The sequence below is a fragment of the Vigna unguiculata genome, chromosome 1 (assembly GCF_037176805.1).
Source record: "Vigna unguiculata cultivar grain cowpea cultivar isolate G323 ecotype 2 chromosome 1, ASM3717680v1, whole genome shotgun sequence".
Classification (NCBI taxonomy): domain Eukaryota; kingdom Viridiplantae; phylum Streptophyta; class Magnoliopsida; order Fabales; family Fabaceae; genus Vigna; species Vigna unguiculata.
Genome location: NC_140792.1, coordinates 40,256,203 through 40,274,502, shown reverse-complemented (window position 1 = coordinate 40,274,502; position 18,300 = coordinate 40,256,203). Strand labels below are relative to the sequence as shown.

At 32.1% G+C, this 18,300-nt stretch overlaps 3 protein-coding genes across 6 annotated transcripts; all 3 read left to right on the top strand.

Moving 5' to 3' along the window:
• The first annotated feature begins 455 nt into the window (after window positions 1-455).
• LOC114187005 (transducin family protein / WD-40 repeat family protein) lies at window positions 456-6,144 on the top strand. The gene is made up of 4 exons (XM_028075109.2): window positions 456-1,418; window positions 2,396-2,497; window positions 5,006-5,641; window positions 5,756-6,144. The coding sequence occupies exons 1-4, from the start codon at window positions 765-767 to the stop codon at window positions 5,933-5,935; spliced, it is 1,572 nt and encodes a 523-aa protein (XP_027930910.1). The 5' UTR covers window positions 456-764; the 3' UTR covers window positions 5,936-6,144.
• A 591-nt stretch (window positions 6,145-6,735) lies between these two features.
• Window positions 6,736-12,126, top strand: LOC114195160 (uncharacterized). Of its 4 annotated transcripts, none has more exons than XM_085672915.1 (9): window positions 6,736-7,217; window positions 7,830-8,008; window positions 8,130-8,182; window positions 8,318-8,435; window positions 9,176-9,324; window positions 9,703-9,810; window positions 9,918-10,037; window positions 11,074-11,247; window positions 11,620-11,649. In XM_085672915.1, the coding sequence occupies exons 2-9, from the start codon at window positions 7,891-7,893 to the stop codon at window positions 11,632-11,634; spliced, it is 855 nt and encodes a 284-aa protein (XP_085529041.1). In that variant the 5' UTR covers window positions 6,736-7,217; window positions 7,830-7,890; the 3' UTR covers window positions 11,635-11,649. The 4 variants fall into 4 exon arrangements, with proteins under 4 accessions (XP_085529041.1, XP_027941361.1, XP_027941354.1 ...); XM_028085560.2 differs by lacking the exon at window positions 11,620-11,649 and adding an exon at window positions 11,759-12,126 and having other exon boundaries at window positions 6,740-7,217; window positions 7,860-8,008; XM_028085553.2 differs by lacking the exon at window positions 11,620-11,649 and adding an exon at window positions 11,759-12,126 and having other exon boundaries at window positions 6,741-7,217.
• A 1,234-nt stretch (window positions 12,127-13,360) lies between these two features.
• Window positions 13,361-15,568, top strand: LOC114176319 (small ribosomal subunit protein uS19m-like). The gene is made up of 2 exons (XM_028061328.2): window positions 13,361-13,539; window positions 14,992-15,568. The coding sequence occupies exon 2, from the start codon at window positions 14,997-14,999 to the stop codon at window positions 15,375-15,377; it is 381 nt and encodes a 126-aa protein (XP_027917129.1). The 5' UTR covers window positions 13,361-13,539; window positions 14,992-14,996; the 3' UTR covers window positions 15,378-15,568.
• The last annotated feature ends 2,732 nt before the right edge of the window (window positions 15,569-18,300 follow it).

Below are 18,300 nucleotides of genomic sequence, written 5' to 3'. Positions count from 1 at the left end.
GAAATATATTTAACTCATTCAACTTTCTTAAAATGTAGAAAGCTATAAATTATCTGTAGATCATATTTCACTACAGTCAAGGAAGTTTTATTTTTTCTCTAGAAACATCAAAAAGAGAGATTTATGTGTAGTTAGTTATTTCACAAATTGCTTATGATTGTTGTGGTCTTGGCATGCATAAAATGCATCATCAGAGTTGCCATATTGTGTAGAATTAGATTAATATGTTTTTGTCAAAGCTGTAAATAATATTCTGATTGACACATACATAAATCATTTAAACATCATTCCCATATTGCTTCAGTTCCTATATAACACATACATAAACCATTTTCATATGATCAAATCTACATTCTTTTAGTTTATGAACAAAGCCCAAAAAAAATAGTTATGTTAATAAAAATAGATTAGAATGCAAAGTGGTGGATCCAAACCATGGCACACGTCACTTACTGATAAGAGTGAACCACGCGTCCACTTTTCTTTGTTTCATTCTAATTTGGGTTTGAAGTTCGGTTCGGAGTTCTACTACTCTTGATCCTATTCTTAACTTCGATCTTTATTCGTTTCGCTATCTTCTAGATACTTCTAGTTACACACTCTGTTGCGTTGCTTCTAGTTTCGAACTGTTGTAATAATCCCTTCCAAAGTCATGTCACTCCTTTGACATCTAGGGTTTACTCTTTTCCGATTTTCCGAATTTCTTAAACCAAATTGTTAGCATTTCGAGTTATTCTTGTTTTATTCATGCATTTTATTCGTGCATGGAGAATCATTGCGAGGTACTTGGTACCGAAGGGTTGATCAGAAGGCATGAATTTGTGAGGATCATAATTCAGTGTCTATATTCATTAGGTTACACTAACTCTGCGGCGTGTTTGGAATCAGAATCTGGCATTTCGTACAAGTCCAATGAGTTTAAGTTGCTTGAATCATTTATATTGAATGGGAATTGGGACGATAGCATTGAGTATCTTAATTCGATAAAGGATGTGTTGGGGGAAACAAGGGAATCGGCCATGTTTCTTGTTTTCAGACAGTGTGTTATGGAGTATTTGAATTGCGGTGAAGATGAGTTAGCTTTGGCGGTGTTAAGGAAACAGGTTTCTGCCTTGGATGTGGACAAGTGCAAAGTTCACAGTCTGGCTATGTGCATGCTTTCATTTAAGGATAGGGAGTTAGCTGTTATTGACGAAAACGATGCTGTTGTACATGATCTGAGAAGAAAGCTGTTAGCGGATTTGGAAAGTTTGTTGCCTCCTCCGATATCAGTGCCTGAAGCAAGGCTGGAGCGCTTGGTAGAATCTACTGTTACGGCCTGGGTCGATTCGTGTATGTATCATAGTTCGTCGAATCAGATATCGCTTTATGAGGATCATCGCTGCAGCAGGGATCAGATTCCTACTAGAACGACTCAGGTGAGTTGTCACAGCATTGAGTTTGGTGTCTTGATCGATTTATATGTCCTATTCAGTTATTCATCATGACTACTGTCATTTGTAGCAGTTCCTCTATTTTAGAAAAAAAATTCTGGAGGATGATGTAATGGGCTTCTTTTGAAGTCCTTTCAGGGTATGTTGTGCTGCTTACTGATCTAAATCAAGAGTCTGTGTTATTGAAATTGACATATGTGTGTGACGTGTGCAAGTGTTCTATTTACATCATCTGTTGGCTATGGTTTTTTTAAGATTCTTTTATTTTTTTTTTCCTTTATGGTCAGTTTTTGGCTTAGATTATCTTTTGGACTTCCCCTTTAGAAATTATGTAAAAGGGAAAATTATTATACAAAGGAGAGGATGGATAGTATGTAGCTGGTCAAGCCAGCTCCCCTTACGAGTTTCAGTTATTTATTTTAAAAGGGAAGGAAAAATGCTTATGCTTATGCTATGCTCGCTCGAAACCACCACCCTTTTTCTTGCACCATAGTTTGATGACATTTTCTTTTCTATATGTACAGTGTTAGATATATTGTGTCCACATCTTTCACTGTTCTGTTCTCTCAGTTAGGTTTTTCAATTTCTGTCGTAACTGTTCACATCTTATAGCTCACTGCAGACTCTTCTAGAGTCTTACACCTCGTGTATAAAATACCAGCTGTCTTATATCAACTAATTAGAATACACTTTCACTTTCAGATTTTTCCCCCTCTAAGATTTTTATACATATTAGGTAGTCATGATACTGGTAACGGTTTTTTGATATATCATCTGATCCCTAATTTGAAGGTTTTTTTGGGTATATGGCAAGAGATCGAGTAGGGTAGCAGCTTTTGCATGACAAAAGAAGATAAATCAGATTTTGAATCATGAACATAAGTTCCAAATTATTCTTTTCTAACATGTGATATTGCATGCGCTACATATTTAATAACAATTTTTTCTTTCTATTGCTGCAGATACTGACTGGACACAGAAATGAAGTTTGGTTTGTTCAATTTTCGAATAATGGGGAGTACCTTGCCTCTTCATCCAATGATTGCACAGCCATCATATGGAAGGTATCATGCTGTTGTAATCTGATGAAGTATTTATTTTAGCTTCATAAGATTCATCGAATATTAATTGCTTCTTTGGAAATGTCAATTTGTGTTTTAGCTCCTAATATGTTCGAGAAAAAAGTGTCAGCAAACTCACCTCTATTTATATTCACTGTAATTTAGGTTTATTTCATGGCAAACCCTCCTTAAGTATCATTCAAATTGAGTGGAAAATACTTTATTTATCTATATATCTATGATATTATTCAAATGGTTGGAGATTTGTGTGATTCATATACTGAGCTTGATAGGTTAGTGTTTGGAGCTTAGGACAAAAGGAAGGGATAAACTATAGAAGGAAAGGATACTTCGTTCATCATCATGACTGGACTCCGGAGTTTATTTAAAGAAGAAAGAACACGTTTCTTGTTTTTGTTTGATGCTGCTCTAGCTTAATGCACTCATAACTTTGAACTAGAAGTACTCGCTATTTGAGCTAGAACAAGTGCTACAATGAATAGGAAATAAGTGGATGTCAGGACCTTGTTAGAATCTAATTTGGAAGGATGAAAAGATGGATGCTGTCGTCACTGAAATGGATTTTTTTACATTTTTTTTTGGCTCACTTATTTCATAGTCATGGTTACTGGAGGTTTGTTATAAGGCTACATGAATTCCTCAATCCTCATTATTATAGGATAGCTTGAAATAAATAATCAATATAATTTCCAAAATCATTTTAGTATAGAATGCTAGTGTTTTGTTGATTTTTGGAATCTGGATTAGTGGCATAACTTCAAAATTTGAAATTTATATTTTAAGTGTCTTATTTCTTCAATTGGACTAGGCTGGCCATGGTCAGTGTTGTGAAGATTGCAAATCAGGACACAACTACGTACTAGTGCTTGTTTCTGTAAAACTGAGGATTCATGGATGTGAAGAATTTGACAGTTAAAAGGAATAAAACAGTAATAATCTTCCAATGCTCTTTCATCCGCTTATTAAGTGCAATGTCCTGCATCTTTGATCCGGAATATAAATCACTGTTAGATTTGAGGGTTTGTTGTCTTGATGTGGTCCTTACTGGTAGGTCAGAAAATGTTAATGGAGCAAGATTTGCAATTTTTTTTGGGGCAGTGAGCATCAGTGGGGTTGGTTCAAATGTCTATTCTGAGTTGACCTTACACTATTAACATTAGGGTGGAACCCTAAGAGTGACATTACCATTATTTTGTTGAATGTAATGTAACAGAAATACTCTTGATTGTAGGATAGGACAACATAATTTGTTTTTTTTCGTTCTGTAACATTTTTTGAGTTTAATATGCTGTTGCTAGAAGCATAGAGTCACGCAGACTGCAAAATGATCAATCCCCGAGAATGTTACTTCTTCAGATATGTTATTCATAAGATATATTAAAATAGATGGGAATTTGAGGGATTTATTGTGCAGACGTGCCTTCTATTCTCTCTTTACCTTGGATGATGTCTTAATCCCACATTCTATATTTCTTTCTTCATCATTTGTCAAGCTTTTATTATATTAAAAAAAGAAGTCTGTCATTTCTCACCCCAAGGAAAAATATTTGCAGCCTTCATTTAAATGGTGGGAATTTTTATAAATTTGTTTGACCTTTTTCCAATTACAGCTGTAATTATGGAAAATTAATGAGAGGGAAACTTAGATTGTGTATGTTCAGATAGAGAATATAATCGAGAATGGAATAGGCCAGTTAAGGTCTTATTTATACCAACAAGTTGGCTGGAAAGAGGAGGGGAGTGAGACTAATGAAAGCCCTAACTAACATGGGCACTTTATAAGCCCATCCTTATTGCTCAATATTTGGTGTATGACAATTATTTTAAGAGATGACTAGGCAGATATCAGAATTTGGAGATTTAGCTGTTCGTATTGTGTTTGAGATCTCTGACCAATATACATTATGTATCCTATCTGAAAATTTTCATTTTAGGTCTCTTTTCTACATCTTAAATACCAGACTCCTACTATAAGATCAGAGTTATGTTAGTTAACTGTGAAATTATGCAAGTGGGGTCATTCTGCCTCAAAATTATACGGTTTCAACTTCATTTTAAACATTTGACTATGAATACAGTTGACCAATGGACAGTACTTGTAGGATGTACAGCAGACTATTGTGGTTCTTTTCGCCGTGAAAAAGTAGGTCATAGTTTCATGGTTATATAGGTTTATTTCTTTCTCTTAACGGAATACAGATTGCCTAGCAAGGACAAGTTCATTGGCACTAGAGCTGTGTAGTTTCTTAGAATATTAACATTCATCTTAGAATATAATTAATTATATTTATGTTGATTAATTAGAAATTAGAATAATCAACTATTGATTACTAAGCTTGATAAAGGTTAACTTTTTGTAAACTAAGATAACACTCTAATTGTCTGGAAATCAATTAATCAATACTGGAACACGTGTCTAGCTCGAGAGCTCAAATAAAGTACAACTCTGACACATTCAAACATTTCAAATGTTGTGAAAACTTTCAACAGGTGCTGGAGGATGGGATATTGACACTGAAACACACACTTAATGGTCACCAACATGCTGTATCTTTTGTAGCATGGAGTCCTGATGACACCAAGTTACTAACATGTGGGAACACAGAAGTTTTGAAGCTATGGGATGTTGAAACAGGTACATGCAAGCGCACATTTGGGAATCAAGGGTTTGTTGTGAGCTCTTGCGCCTGGTTTCCCAACTCAAAACAGTTTGCGTGTGGCAGTTCTGACCCTGAAAAGGGAGTGTGCATGTGGGATTGTGATGGAAACGTGATCAAATCATGGAGAGGAATGAGGATGCCCAAGGTTGTAGATCTTGCCGTTACTCCAGATGGTGAGTATCTTATCAGCGTATTTATGGATAAAGAAATTCGTATTCTGCATATGGGAACAAATGCAGAGCGAGTTATTTCAGAGGAGCACCCAATCACATCCCTTTCAGTCTCAGGAGATAGTAAGTTCTTCATTGTCAATCTCAACAGTCAGGAGATTCATATGTGGGATGTGGATGGGAAATGGGATAAGCCATCCAGGTTTAAGGGCCACAAGCAACACAAGTATGTGATAAGGTCATGCTTTGGTGGATTAAACAACACTTTTATCGCCAGTGGTAGTGAAAATTCACAGGTAATCAATCCCCTGTTCTTGTGGGTTTATATACACATTCCCTGTTTTGCTAGGCATTGCTATTGTTATTTGTTAGTAAGCATTCGGTTAAATCACCAATTTTGTTCAATACAGGTATACATTTGGAACCGTCGGAATCCGACGCCTATAGAGGTTCTATCCGGGCACTCCATGACTGTGAACTGTGTGAGCTGGAACCCCAAAATACCACAAATGCTGGCATCTGCCAGTGATGATTATACGATTCGTATATGGGGACCCGGCTTCCAAAAAAAAGAAGGCCAAGTTGAGTAGATTAGATATTAAAATTTCCAGTTTAGAGTAGCCTATACTAGTTTTGCTTTATATTCTTTTCTTCCCCACGCAAAGTCTGTTCAGGTTACAGAGCATGAGTTTGTAAAGTCCTAGTTTACCCATGCAAGAATTTTGGAATTTTGGGCATACATTTTCCATCTGTATATCTCACTTTCCTTCATTTTATATGAAACCCACAATTTGTCAAACTGTTGGGTTTTTAAGTTAAGATTTACTCTTAGGAAAATGGTACTGGATTTCGTTCAAAATCAACAAATATGAAATAAAACTTTAATGAAATAATAGAAAATGTGTGTACCGTGACTTCCAAATATAAAACGTTTAAATACAATAATTTTAATTTATTATGTCATACTATAAACTTTGCTATATATTAATTCATTTTTTTAAAAGTCTCAATCAGATACTAACTAGTTACTTTAAATGATAAAAGTTCTAATAATAAGAAAATAATATTATAATAACTATAAGCTCGTAAAATAATTCGTTAAAGTCAGACATAAATATAAATTATAGAAGTATTGTTTAATAAAAATAATAAATACAGTAGTTCATATAAATACAGTATTACATATGAAAGTATTCACAAATAAATACTAACGTAAAAGCGGAACCTGAACGGAGTTGAGAGCATCGACGAACCACTGGCGCTCGGCTTATTGTTGATCCTTTCTCATTGCACTAAGCACCCTTCTGATTCTGGTGCTTATGGTGATCCAAGCTTCATCAACCAAAAGCTTTATCATAATGCGTACAACCAAAAAGCTTTTAATTTCCTTTTAAGTTACAAGTTTGATAGAGTTTCTTATATGTTGCTCATATTTTATTCATCGTTATACCTGGTTGTTCATATTTTATATGCCTTTCGTTGAGTTTTTGTTATTGTTATTAAGATAACAAATAAGCAAGATACCTTTATATACGTTTTAAATGTTCTTCGTTTTTATTTTTTCAATTTTATTTGAACCCATTTTAAAACATAAAATATTTTTTTTTAAATATCTGGGCTATGCAATTGAGTACTTTTTTTCATGCGGGTTGAGTAGTGGATAGCACTATCCGACCCGACCGACGTTGCCGTCCCTAACGGCAAGCAAGAAGTGATTTAGATCCCTCAGTTCACTCTACTATATTCCTGTGTTCCTGTTTTGTATAACTTAGTGAAAATTGTTCGTCAATCCAAACCCTAAAGAGGCCCATGGCTGTGATTCTTGCCGCCAACGCATACGCTGCTTATTAGCGCTGCTCCTTCTCCAATCAGGTCCTAATTCTTTCCATTTATTTTACTTCGTGTTCTTAGGACTAACAGTTTAAAGTAGTTTCCAAAACAATCTCTAATGAGGTGGTTTTTAAATTCTGAAGACAATTTGTACAAATTGGTGACAAGGTTTTCATTGTATTGTGACCCCTTTTGATAAATATGTGCTTTGCTGACCTAATGTGGGATCTCATTGTGTTTCTTTGGGTATCACTAATCTTATTACAACATAGATTACGTGTTTGAGAATTTAGATTTAGGAATTTTCCATCTGATTTGATCGGCCTTTACTGTTACTGAGTTAGAAGGTCAGATAGATATTTGGAGTTTTGTTAGCCCAATTTGATCGTCCTTGTAATGGATTATTTTGCAGTCTTAACTTCTTTGTTTATTGCTTCCATCTTGGATGCTCTGTTTCCGTGGTTTGTTTATTGCTGTAAATTTTGGTGATGTATGGATGAGGGAATTGTAATGGGTAGTTGCAGCAGGGTTAGAGGCTTGTTCCATATCAATTTTTTATTAACCAAGATGAGCAACTTACTGTGGTCCCCTGTCATTATGGTCTTATATAAATTTTGGTGTTCTAATATATGAATTTTAGTTGCATTCTTATAGTTGCTTCTGCTCTGAATTTCAAATGGGAAGGTGCAATGTAGAGTAGATTGTTTCGTCAGTTATGGCGGTGTTGATTTCCAAAAGGCTACTACGTTGTTCTTCTGGGTCCTTGCCTTCACTAGGACGATGCTACTTTAATTCACCTAATGCTGGGTCTGCCGCTTTTTATAAATCACGTGGTAAGACCTTTTACGTAGTTCCTTAGCTGTGGACAGTTGCCATTTGCCGTCAATTTGATTTTTGTTATTGTTACCAGCTTTTGTTAATCTTCATATATACGATTTTTTTTTGTGTGCACAGATGTATACAGCAGATTGTCTGGGGAAGGACTTCGTTCTGCAGAATGTTGTTTGGTATATTGGCATTTGAATATACTCTTCTATATTTATAACTACTTTCAGGATAAAAGCTTAATCAATGCAGTTCTCTCTTGTACTGGCTTATACGGACTCTTCTTCAATAATGCGGTGTAGTGTGTTTGAATGTAGGTCAGATCAGTGATCCGACGATTTTCTACTTCTATTTTAACTCCTGGGCCTGATGAGGGCGCATTTCCGTCCGATTTATTGTCCAGGAAGACTCTAGCAACATCTGAGCGTACTATAGGTATGAAGGGTAATTTGAAGCATCTTGTACCAGAATATAACTGTGCTTCTGTTTTTCTGACTTTGATATTTATTTCTGAAAGGAGAGAGTCAATCGAGTGCAATGCACGAATTCCAGTGTGGTTTAGATTATGAGATAATTTTTGTTGTCTATTTTGTATGATCTATTCCGTTTCTACGTTTCTTCTTTATTTGTACTTCTTTTGAAGATACAAAATTTACACCAAATACCATTTACGATTTGACTGAATGCATTTCTACATATTTACATGTCAGAACTTGCATATAGTTTGTTCTTAAATTGATCCTGTAAGTGAGAACTTAATATTTTATCCATACATAATGACCTTATTCTGCTTTGAAATTAAAGGAACTTGGGATCAGTGTTTAACTTTTGTCTCCACCAAAAATCATGTATTTAATATTCTAAAGTTACCAATAGCTTTCCCTAGTTTTTAACTGCATGTAGGGCCACAACTTTGTTATTATTGGAAATCACGGTGGGGTTGCATTGGAATCATGGTGAAGGTGCTTATGTAACACTCTTTCATTACGTAGCGACACCGGTTAGGATTCTCCTTACTATAAATAAAAATTTTGAATGCATCTTTTGATTGTATCACTGTTTTCTTCGCTACCTACCATCTTTGGTGACAGACTGTCTACTCTTGATCACAACATGTACTGATTTCTTTCTCAATAAGATTCTAGAGTGTCTTAATTAAGTTCAATATATTGTAGGGCTTTGCCAGGATCTTTTAATTCCAGTTACCAACTTTCATAATGAAGACAAGGGCTTTATGGTTTTACCTGGAGATGTTTTTGATTTGCCTATTCGGAAGGACATTATTCATCGTGTCGTTAGGTGGCAACTAGCAAAACGACAACAGGTGGTGACTGCATTATGTTTTGGATTCTAAGGGTTGTTTCTCATTGTTATTGCATATGTACAATCCAGAGGAAATGCTATATTTATTTCTTGGTCAAGATGATGATATTTTTTTCTATATTGGCTTTTAGTAATTCTGGGATGTGAGGCAAGCATTTGGGTTTGGGACAAAACTATAATTTAGAATATCTATTCGAATGTTTTAAGGATAAAATGTTTTCACCGTTGTCGTATGCTTTATAGTTGAATATATATATATATATATATATATATATATATATATATATATATATATATATATATATATATATATATATATATATATATATGGAGTCTCCATGAGAATGTTATGTACTTTGCTAATTGATTTGGTGAACAGGGGACTCATTCAACAAAAACTATCAGTGAGGTCAGTGGGACTGGGAGAAAGCCTTGGAAGCAAAAGGGAACTGGTAGAGCAAGGCATGGTTCATTACGTGGGCCTCAGGTAGTGGAGCATTCTGCTCGTTACTTACTAATCTTTATTCCTTCACAATTTTTCTGTTCTTTGTTTTTTCAGCAGTTGAAAATAATAAATTTTATGAATGGTAACAGTTCAGGGGTGGTGCCACCATGCATGGTCCCAAGCCTCGAAGCCATGCTTTCAAAGTCAATAAGAAGGTTCGGCGTCTAGGGCTAAAGATTGCCTTGTCAGCTCGTGCAGCAGAAGGAAAGGCAAGTTTCCTCCCCCACACATGACCTTATTCACCGTCACAAATTAAAATGTGGCATCTCTATGTTATTCTATCTCCTACATGAGTGTACATTCTTGCTTATACTCAATATAGTGTTATTTTTCTGGAAGATTTCGTTTCTATAATTTACATGTAAATTGTTTGATTGTTTATTAGCGTAACTGAAAAGAGATATAAGATGTTCTTATATCTTTTAAGTGTTTCTTTCTTTTGTTGTTGATATCGAAATTAAAGGTATAACATATAAGATATAAGATATTCTTAGTTCAGTAAAGTGGATTGTGTTGTCAACCTCACCTCAGCCTACCTGGTTGACAATCAATCATATTGTTTTTATTACCTCATTGACTTTTTAATTATATCATTTAACGTAAATATATTTGACGATTTCATATATTTATGGAAGTAATCAATGTGGGATCTTCTTTCAAATGAACACTTTCATGTATGGAGGCAAAAAATAGTGCTATATCTTTACAGAATTGTGGTTGGGGTGTAGGGAGAATTGAAGTAGGAGCAAAGGAATCATGCATCTATAGTTGTGACGAGGAATCTGAGTGCAAAGAACTCAATAAGATCATTTATACTATGTTAACTGTACTTTACTGAGCCCTGCTCAAAATGTATGTCGCCGTCTAAACTTGACACTCTATAGTCTTTTTGCTATCAGCTAGAAATGTGACTACATAAATACAATAAAGCCTAATAAAGGAGTGTAAAGGGAAACTAGAAAAAAAAACAAATCATGAAAAACGATGCTCATACGATGGTTGTCCTGTCCTTTATTGCTTTCTTCAAGGTAAAATAGTTACTTTTGGCATGTACCCCTATCCTGATATCCTGATAATCGTATGCTCTGATATGATAGATTGTATTTCTTTTAGCTGTTTAGTGATAGCGTTTTTGCTTTCATCCAATAATTATCTTGTTTGTTCTTATTTTGTTTTTTATTACTGCATTATATCTCACATAAGAGTTTCTTCGTACTAATGTTCTGGGGAACTGTGTTTATACAGCTTCTTGTGTTTGAGGATCTGGAGGTTCCAACACATAAAACCAGAAACATTGTGAATTATTACAATCAAATGGGGAACACCAAGAAACTTCTGCTTGTGGATGGCGGGCCTATAGATGAAAAGTTAAAATTGTCTACACAAAATCTACACTATGTTAACATACTTCCCTCCATTGTAAGTTTCAGTTTTTATCCATTTGAAATTTATGATGTTTCTTAGAGTCAAAGCATTTCCAACAGTGACATCAGGTACATGGATTAATAATCTATTGACAATTGAGATCCAACATTGACTATACATACGGCAATAGAGCTTATATATGGTTTGGGCAATTTTCATTTCATGTGCCAGTCCTTGGGGTTGAGTTATAGACTCAGCCGAAATTGAAGATACTGTCAAAGCCTCATTGAATCTTGTAGATGTTGCTAGTTCCAAAGCTTTTCCTAAAGCATATATATATATATATATATATATATATATATATATATATATATATATATATATATATATATATAAAATAGTTATGTTTGACATGTTTTTTTGTAGGGTTTGAATGTCTAGGGTTACCCTAAACCCTAAAGCTTTTCCTAAAGCATATATATATATATATATATATATATATATATATATATATATATATATATATATATATATAAAATAGTTATGTTTGACATGTTTTTTGTAGGGTTTGAATGTCTACAGCATCTTGTTGCATGACACATTGGCGATGTCCCGAGCTGCGGTGAACAGAATTGTTGAGCGTATGCGCACTCCAATAAATCGTTGAGGCTATAACTATTGTTTTGCGCTTTGCTTCATTTGCTCGAAGCAGGAACTGTATCCCATGTCCCTATTTCTGTAACATAAAGAGATCCAATTAGAATATCTTTGGTACGAGATTTCTGTTAAAAACCACATAAGTGAGGCTAGTTATGCCATTTTGCCCATGTTGAAGGGGAACTTAGGAAATTGTTGGTCTAATTTGGATGTTCAAGTGGTTAGGTTTATCATATTTTTCCATGACTAAATCTCATTTCTTTTTCAATCTTTTTACATGCAGGATCTGTCATTGAATGATAGTTTTGAAGTAAATGTAAACTTATTCTACAAATTTCTTTCAAAATCCAGAAATTTGAAATAAAACTTTAATGAATAAACATAGTAAAAAACTTCATCTAGTATCTACATATATTTTACTCCCAAGTATATTTCTGTAGCTGTGTAAGTACAAAAAAATTTGTCTTTATATGCACTATAAAGAATGAATACATTAATTTGAATTTATTATGTCATACTACAAACTTGCTATATATTAATTCAAGTTTTTAAAAGTCTCAATCAGATACTAACTAGCTAATTACTTTTTTATCATTTAAATTTTAGGTTTAATAATAAAAAAATAATATTATAGTCACTATAAGCTCGTAAAATAATTTGTTAAAGTCAGACATAAATATAAATTATAGAAGTATTGTTTAATAAAAATAATAATAAATAAATATTAACGTAAAATGAATTTCTAGTTAATAAGAAATTACAACAAATTATAAAGATATTAAAAATTATATATATCCCTATTTAAATATTAGCCATTTTAATATGAACAATATTTATCTTATGAGAAAAGTTTATTATTATTACCAATTAAAAATGCAAAATTATTAATTTGTACTTTTCCTTTGTCATCTTTTTATTCATAATAAACAAATTTCAATTTATTTATAACATATAATTTTATAAATAAAACAAATTTTATTATATAAAACATATTCAAGAAAAACCTTTGCTTCTTACATGAAAATATATTAGTACATAAGAATCAAAACATCCTGCAATCTAATTTGCAGCAATGTAACAATAATAGTTTTAAATTTTTGAAATGTATATTTAATTTTATCATAACTTCATAAGATAATTTTGTAGAAGTGTTCTCATTTCATCTATATGTATCTCTTTGTTTTATTGAAGTGTAAAACATTTTTTTTTAAATGAAAATTATACTTTGATATAATTTTACTTTTGCTGGTAACAGTAAAGAAGAAAGGGAAAAAGTATGTGATGCAAAGGAATAATAAATATAATAAATAATTTATAATAATATTATATTCACGTAGAAAACGTCTCTGATTTTTTTTGTCACCATTCTATTATTTTTTTTTTCAAACAAATCTAATAAACATACAAATAAATTAAACTATATTTTAAAATTTTATTTTTATTATTTTTCAATTACAGTGTTTTTGTGTGATATATAATCTTTTTTTTAACTAAATGCTGTAAGCAAGAGGTGATCAGTTCATTTTACTATGTTCCTATGTTCCTGTTTTGTTTTGTGTAACTTAGTGGGAACTGTGCGTCATTGCGAACCCTAAAGAAGCCAGTGGTTGTGATTCTTGCCGCCGGCAACTTTTACGGTGACTTCTCCGGCGTACGCTACTTATTAAGCGCAGCTTCTTCTCTAATCAGGTCCTAGTTCTTTTCATTTATGTTACTTCGTGTTGTTATTAGGACTAACAATTTAAAGTAGTTTCCAAAGCAATTTCTAATGAGGTGGATTGTAAATTCTGAAGGCAATTTGTACAAATTGATTTCACGGATTTCATTGTACAGTGACCCCTTTTTGATAAATATATGCTTTGGTGACCTAATGTGGGATCTCATTGTGTTTCTTTGCGTATCACTAATCTTATTACAACATAGATCACGTGTTTGAGAATTCAGATTTTGGAGTTTTTCATCTGATTTGTAGCTTTGTTAGCCCAATTTTTTGTCCTTGTAATGGATTGTTTTGCAGTCTTAACTTATTTGTTTATTGCTTCCATCTTGGGTCCTCTGTTCCCGTGGTTTGTCTATTGCTGTAAATTTTGGTTATGTATATAGATGGGGGATTTGTAATGGGTAGTTGCTGCAGGGCTATGCTTGAGGCTTGTTCCATGTCAATTTTTTTAAACAAGATGGGCAACTCACTCACTGCGATACCCTGTCATTATGGTCTGATATAAATTTTGGTATACCAATATATGAATTTTGGCATGTATATGAATGGGGGCTTGCAGTCCATGGGGCTGATATGAGCATAGGTCAGTTTTAGGAATCAAGATTGCCATTGATATGCTTATGGTATTAGCTTTGTCTTTAAAATTCTATTTGTTAAATTAAGTTTAAATTTTTCAAGCTGCGAAGATTGGAATGCCATGTTTTCCCTCCATGAAGTTATATTTTGATTATTAAATTTGTAGAATCCCTATTTAACAACTTATCTTTTAATTTTTGTTTGATTTAAATTGTACAATTTGTGTCCCTTAGTTAGCTACTTTCCATCTCTCCTTCCTACACCCTCCTTCACACAGTTTGCTTTGTTACTTTAAGTCGGTGTATCTAAATATTAGTATGTCAGGACTCGTGAGGGAGCCTCCTTTCTGTATCCCAAAAAAGTTAAAGTCAAGTTTTAATATTGAATGATGAAGTTTACATATATGTTCCCCAAATATGCATTTATAACTTATACCTTAACTTACTTGGTTTAGTGTTACAAACTTATAAGTACTCAAATGTACATTGGTTTCAAAGCAACTCTGTAATTGCTTTCATGTTTAATTGCTTTGGAGAGTGTGATATGTATGAAGTCTGACTTAGCCTGTGAAATACACATTCAAGAACCTTTAACTATAATTTCTAATATGACCTACCTCGCAAGGACTAGTTTGACTGTTTAACATTCTTTATGGTGGTAAAGAAAGAGATTTTGGGGCTAAACAAAACTACCTCAAGCCTCTCCTATTGATGATTATTTTTAATGAATAAAACCAAATTGAAACAAAAATTGCATTCCATTTCCTTTAATATATCTGTAAATGACCTCAAATTGGTTTGATTTCCTGAAGTTTAATGTTATCGTTTGTGTTTGTGTCTGATCAGGAAGAATGAGGCCCACAATGATGCTCAGGGTTCTGAACAAGCAGTTTCTTGGAATTGTTGGTGATGCAGCTACTGCTGTCGCTAATAAGCCACCCCCACCTCCTGTAGTATCGCGCAAACCGGCCTTCATTGATGCATTCTTGTACAAGATGAAGAAGAACCCAAGTCTTTTGTCGAACAAGACCATTTGGTCTCGAAGATCCACTATCTTGCCAGAGTTTGTTGATACTACTGTCAAAATTTACAATGGGAAAACCACAATCCGTTGTAAGATCACTGAGGGAAAAGTAGGTCACAAGTTTGGAGAGTTTGCTCTCACCCGGAAACGCAAGACCAGAGAACAAGCCAATGCCAAAAATGTTAAACAACAAAAGAAAAAGAAGTGATTTTTTTCTGTACTTCTGGACCAAAATAATTTCATGAATATTTTATTTTCTGCTATATTTACATCGACCTGGTTATTTCTCAGGTTCTCTAGGTTGCTTGTGAAGACCTAACAGAATTCCCTGATAGTTGACAGTAATTCCTGTTAAATTGGTTCCTTGACCATCTAATGTTTTCATTTGATGTTATTATATATTAGCTCGCGAAAGGTAGATCAGTGTTGGATCAGTTAATGCTTATTCACTTGTGAGGAACTGAATTTTATAGTCATATTATGCTTGAGATTGTCATCATCGTATGTTGTTTGCCTATGAACAGTATTGTAGAATATTTCTCAGACACAGGCATACACCTTTTTTTTTGTTATAATAAAGTAAATAAATTTTTAGCATTTTGATATTTAAGACAAATTCCATCATCTTAACGGGAAGAACCAAGACTGCAACCGATAGATATCAGAAGAAAGAACACATGTAAGAATTTTATTTTGTTTTCTTTGATTAAAATACTAATGTTTAGAATTTGACAGGTATTTTCTTCTTGGCAATGAGATAAATGGAAACAATGTTATTAAATCAGAATAATATATGTCGGTCCGACCGGTAAAATTGAAAATCGGATTTATTATGGGTTTAGTCACAATCAAATTTTATGTGAATTTTTTTTCTGACATAGCACGGGTGTAGACAAAAAAAAACAAATTGCACATTGTTAATCACTGACATTTACCCACGTATATGGTTTTAGGTTTAGGTCATAAGTTGGTGTGGGGCGTATCATGGTTTTGGATTTAGGTCATAAGCTGGTTTGGTGAAGTCCAATTTTGATTTTCGTTATGTCATCCCTTATCTGAAAACTAGTCAGGGGACTGAGTTATGAACTGATTTTTATATTATTAAGTTTTGTTTTTATTTTTTTAAAGAGAAAAAAATAAAAACAAAAGTTGTATGTAAAAATTATAATAAATTAATTTAGTAATTGTTGTAGTTTTTTTAGATAATAATTTTTAAAAAATGTAAAATTATATTGTTAAATAAATTAATTTTATTATTATTTTGTTGTTGAAAATTTATAAATTAGTAATTGATGATTTGTAGTTTTATTTAAAAGTAGAAAAATTAAATGCAATATATATTATTAAAAATTATATTTTAAAAATAAAAGAATAAATAATTGAGTGAAAATTTGTTGTTGAAAAAACAAATATTTTATTGGATGGATTTTGTTAAATTATACTTCTTAGACCACATGCATGTGAGAACATTTATTTAGAAACTGAGTCAACTCATATATTATAAGACACATCAAATTAAGTGTACTAAAAGTAAATATCATAAAAAATCTTAAAATGAGAAATTTTCACACTTCAAACTTTCTCTTCACACATGTAAAGATTTGCAAAGAAAGTTAGAGTAACTTATAAATTATATTTAATATATATATATATATATATATATAATATTTTTATATATTTTTATATTACAATAAATATAATTAAAATAATAAAATAAGTTAAATTTTGATATTTAATTATTATATTTTAATTTATGATTACAAATTTTTATTTTTTAAAATTATAATATTTTTTCTTTAAGTACATTTTAATTTTAATTTGTACTTTTGTAATATTTTTTTTAAATATAAAATTCATTAAAACATTTTTATATATTTTATTCATCACTTCACACAAATTTTTACAAACTTCTTTTTTCTCAAATACGCTTAAATCACACAATCTTTCTCTTATGGTGTGTTCACTTGTAATGATGAATTTGAAAGAGATTGAGCAGATGAATTTAAGTTTATTTGGAGATAACCTTTATGTTGTTTCTTTTAAAGGATTTGGAGGTGAAAGTGAATACACTTGAGAGTGAAGTTTGTGTAAGCTTGTGAGTGATTTTATTAGTACAATAGATAAAAAAAAACTAATAGATTAAAATATAGGATTACTATTTTTCCCTTGTGGTAAAAATTAATATATTATTATTATTATTAATTATTGTTAGTACCACTAATATTATTATTTATCATTACTAATTATTTTTATTACATATATAAATATATAACTCACCTCTAATGACTACATGAGAAAAAGAGCACACCAAAATGACACCCCGTCTCAAATGGCTTCATGTGAAGTTAACAAAGCATGCTAAAGAGAAGAAGGTAAAAGTGCACAAAATAGCCACAAATTTATTGTCATGAGCGACATGGAAGTTAGTTATATAATCTTGCAATTCTGTTGTCGACTTCTCCCTCAAATCATTGGATGTTAACATAAAAATCACCTTATTTCCATGGTTGCTAATATGATGCTAGAGTCAAAGTTCTCAAACGAACAAAACATTAATCCAAACAACTTCACCTCCAAATCTATTTGAATCTACTCTCCTAATTCAATGGCGGATCTTCAAGCAATAGTTTGAAGTGTCTAAATTTTGGTTGAATTACTTTTTTTGTTAATTTTTTCGTCCAAAAATGTCAAATTGGTCCTCTAGTATTTTTTATTTTCAATTCGATTTCGATTTTTTAAAAGTTGATACAATTTGATCTTTTTTGTTAGATCTCTTGAAGCGGAGCAATAAACTTTCATCAAAATTGACACTAGGATGATGTCAATTACACCAACAAAGCAAATCATCTTTATTAACAACTTCAATTTTGATGAAAAAATCTTTGTTCCATTCAAAAAATTTAACTAAAAAATGACAAAATTGCATCATTTTTTCAAAAATCGATATCAAATTGAGATTAAAAAAACTGAAGGACCAACTTGATGTTTTTGAATGAAAATAGAAACCAAAAGAATAATTCTAAAATTTTTATATAAATTAATAAAAACATTGTATTTATTTTTTTATGATAATAAAAATAATAAGTATTATTGTAATTATAATTATAAAATAAATATAAATAATTTTTATT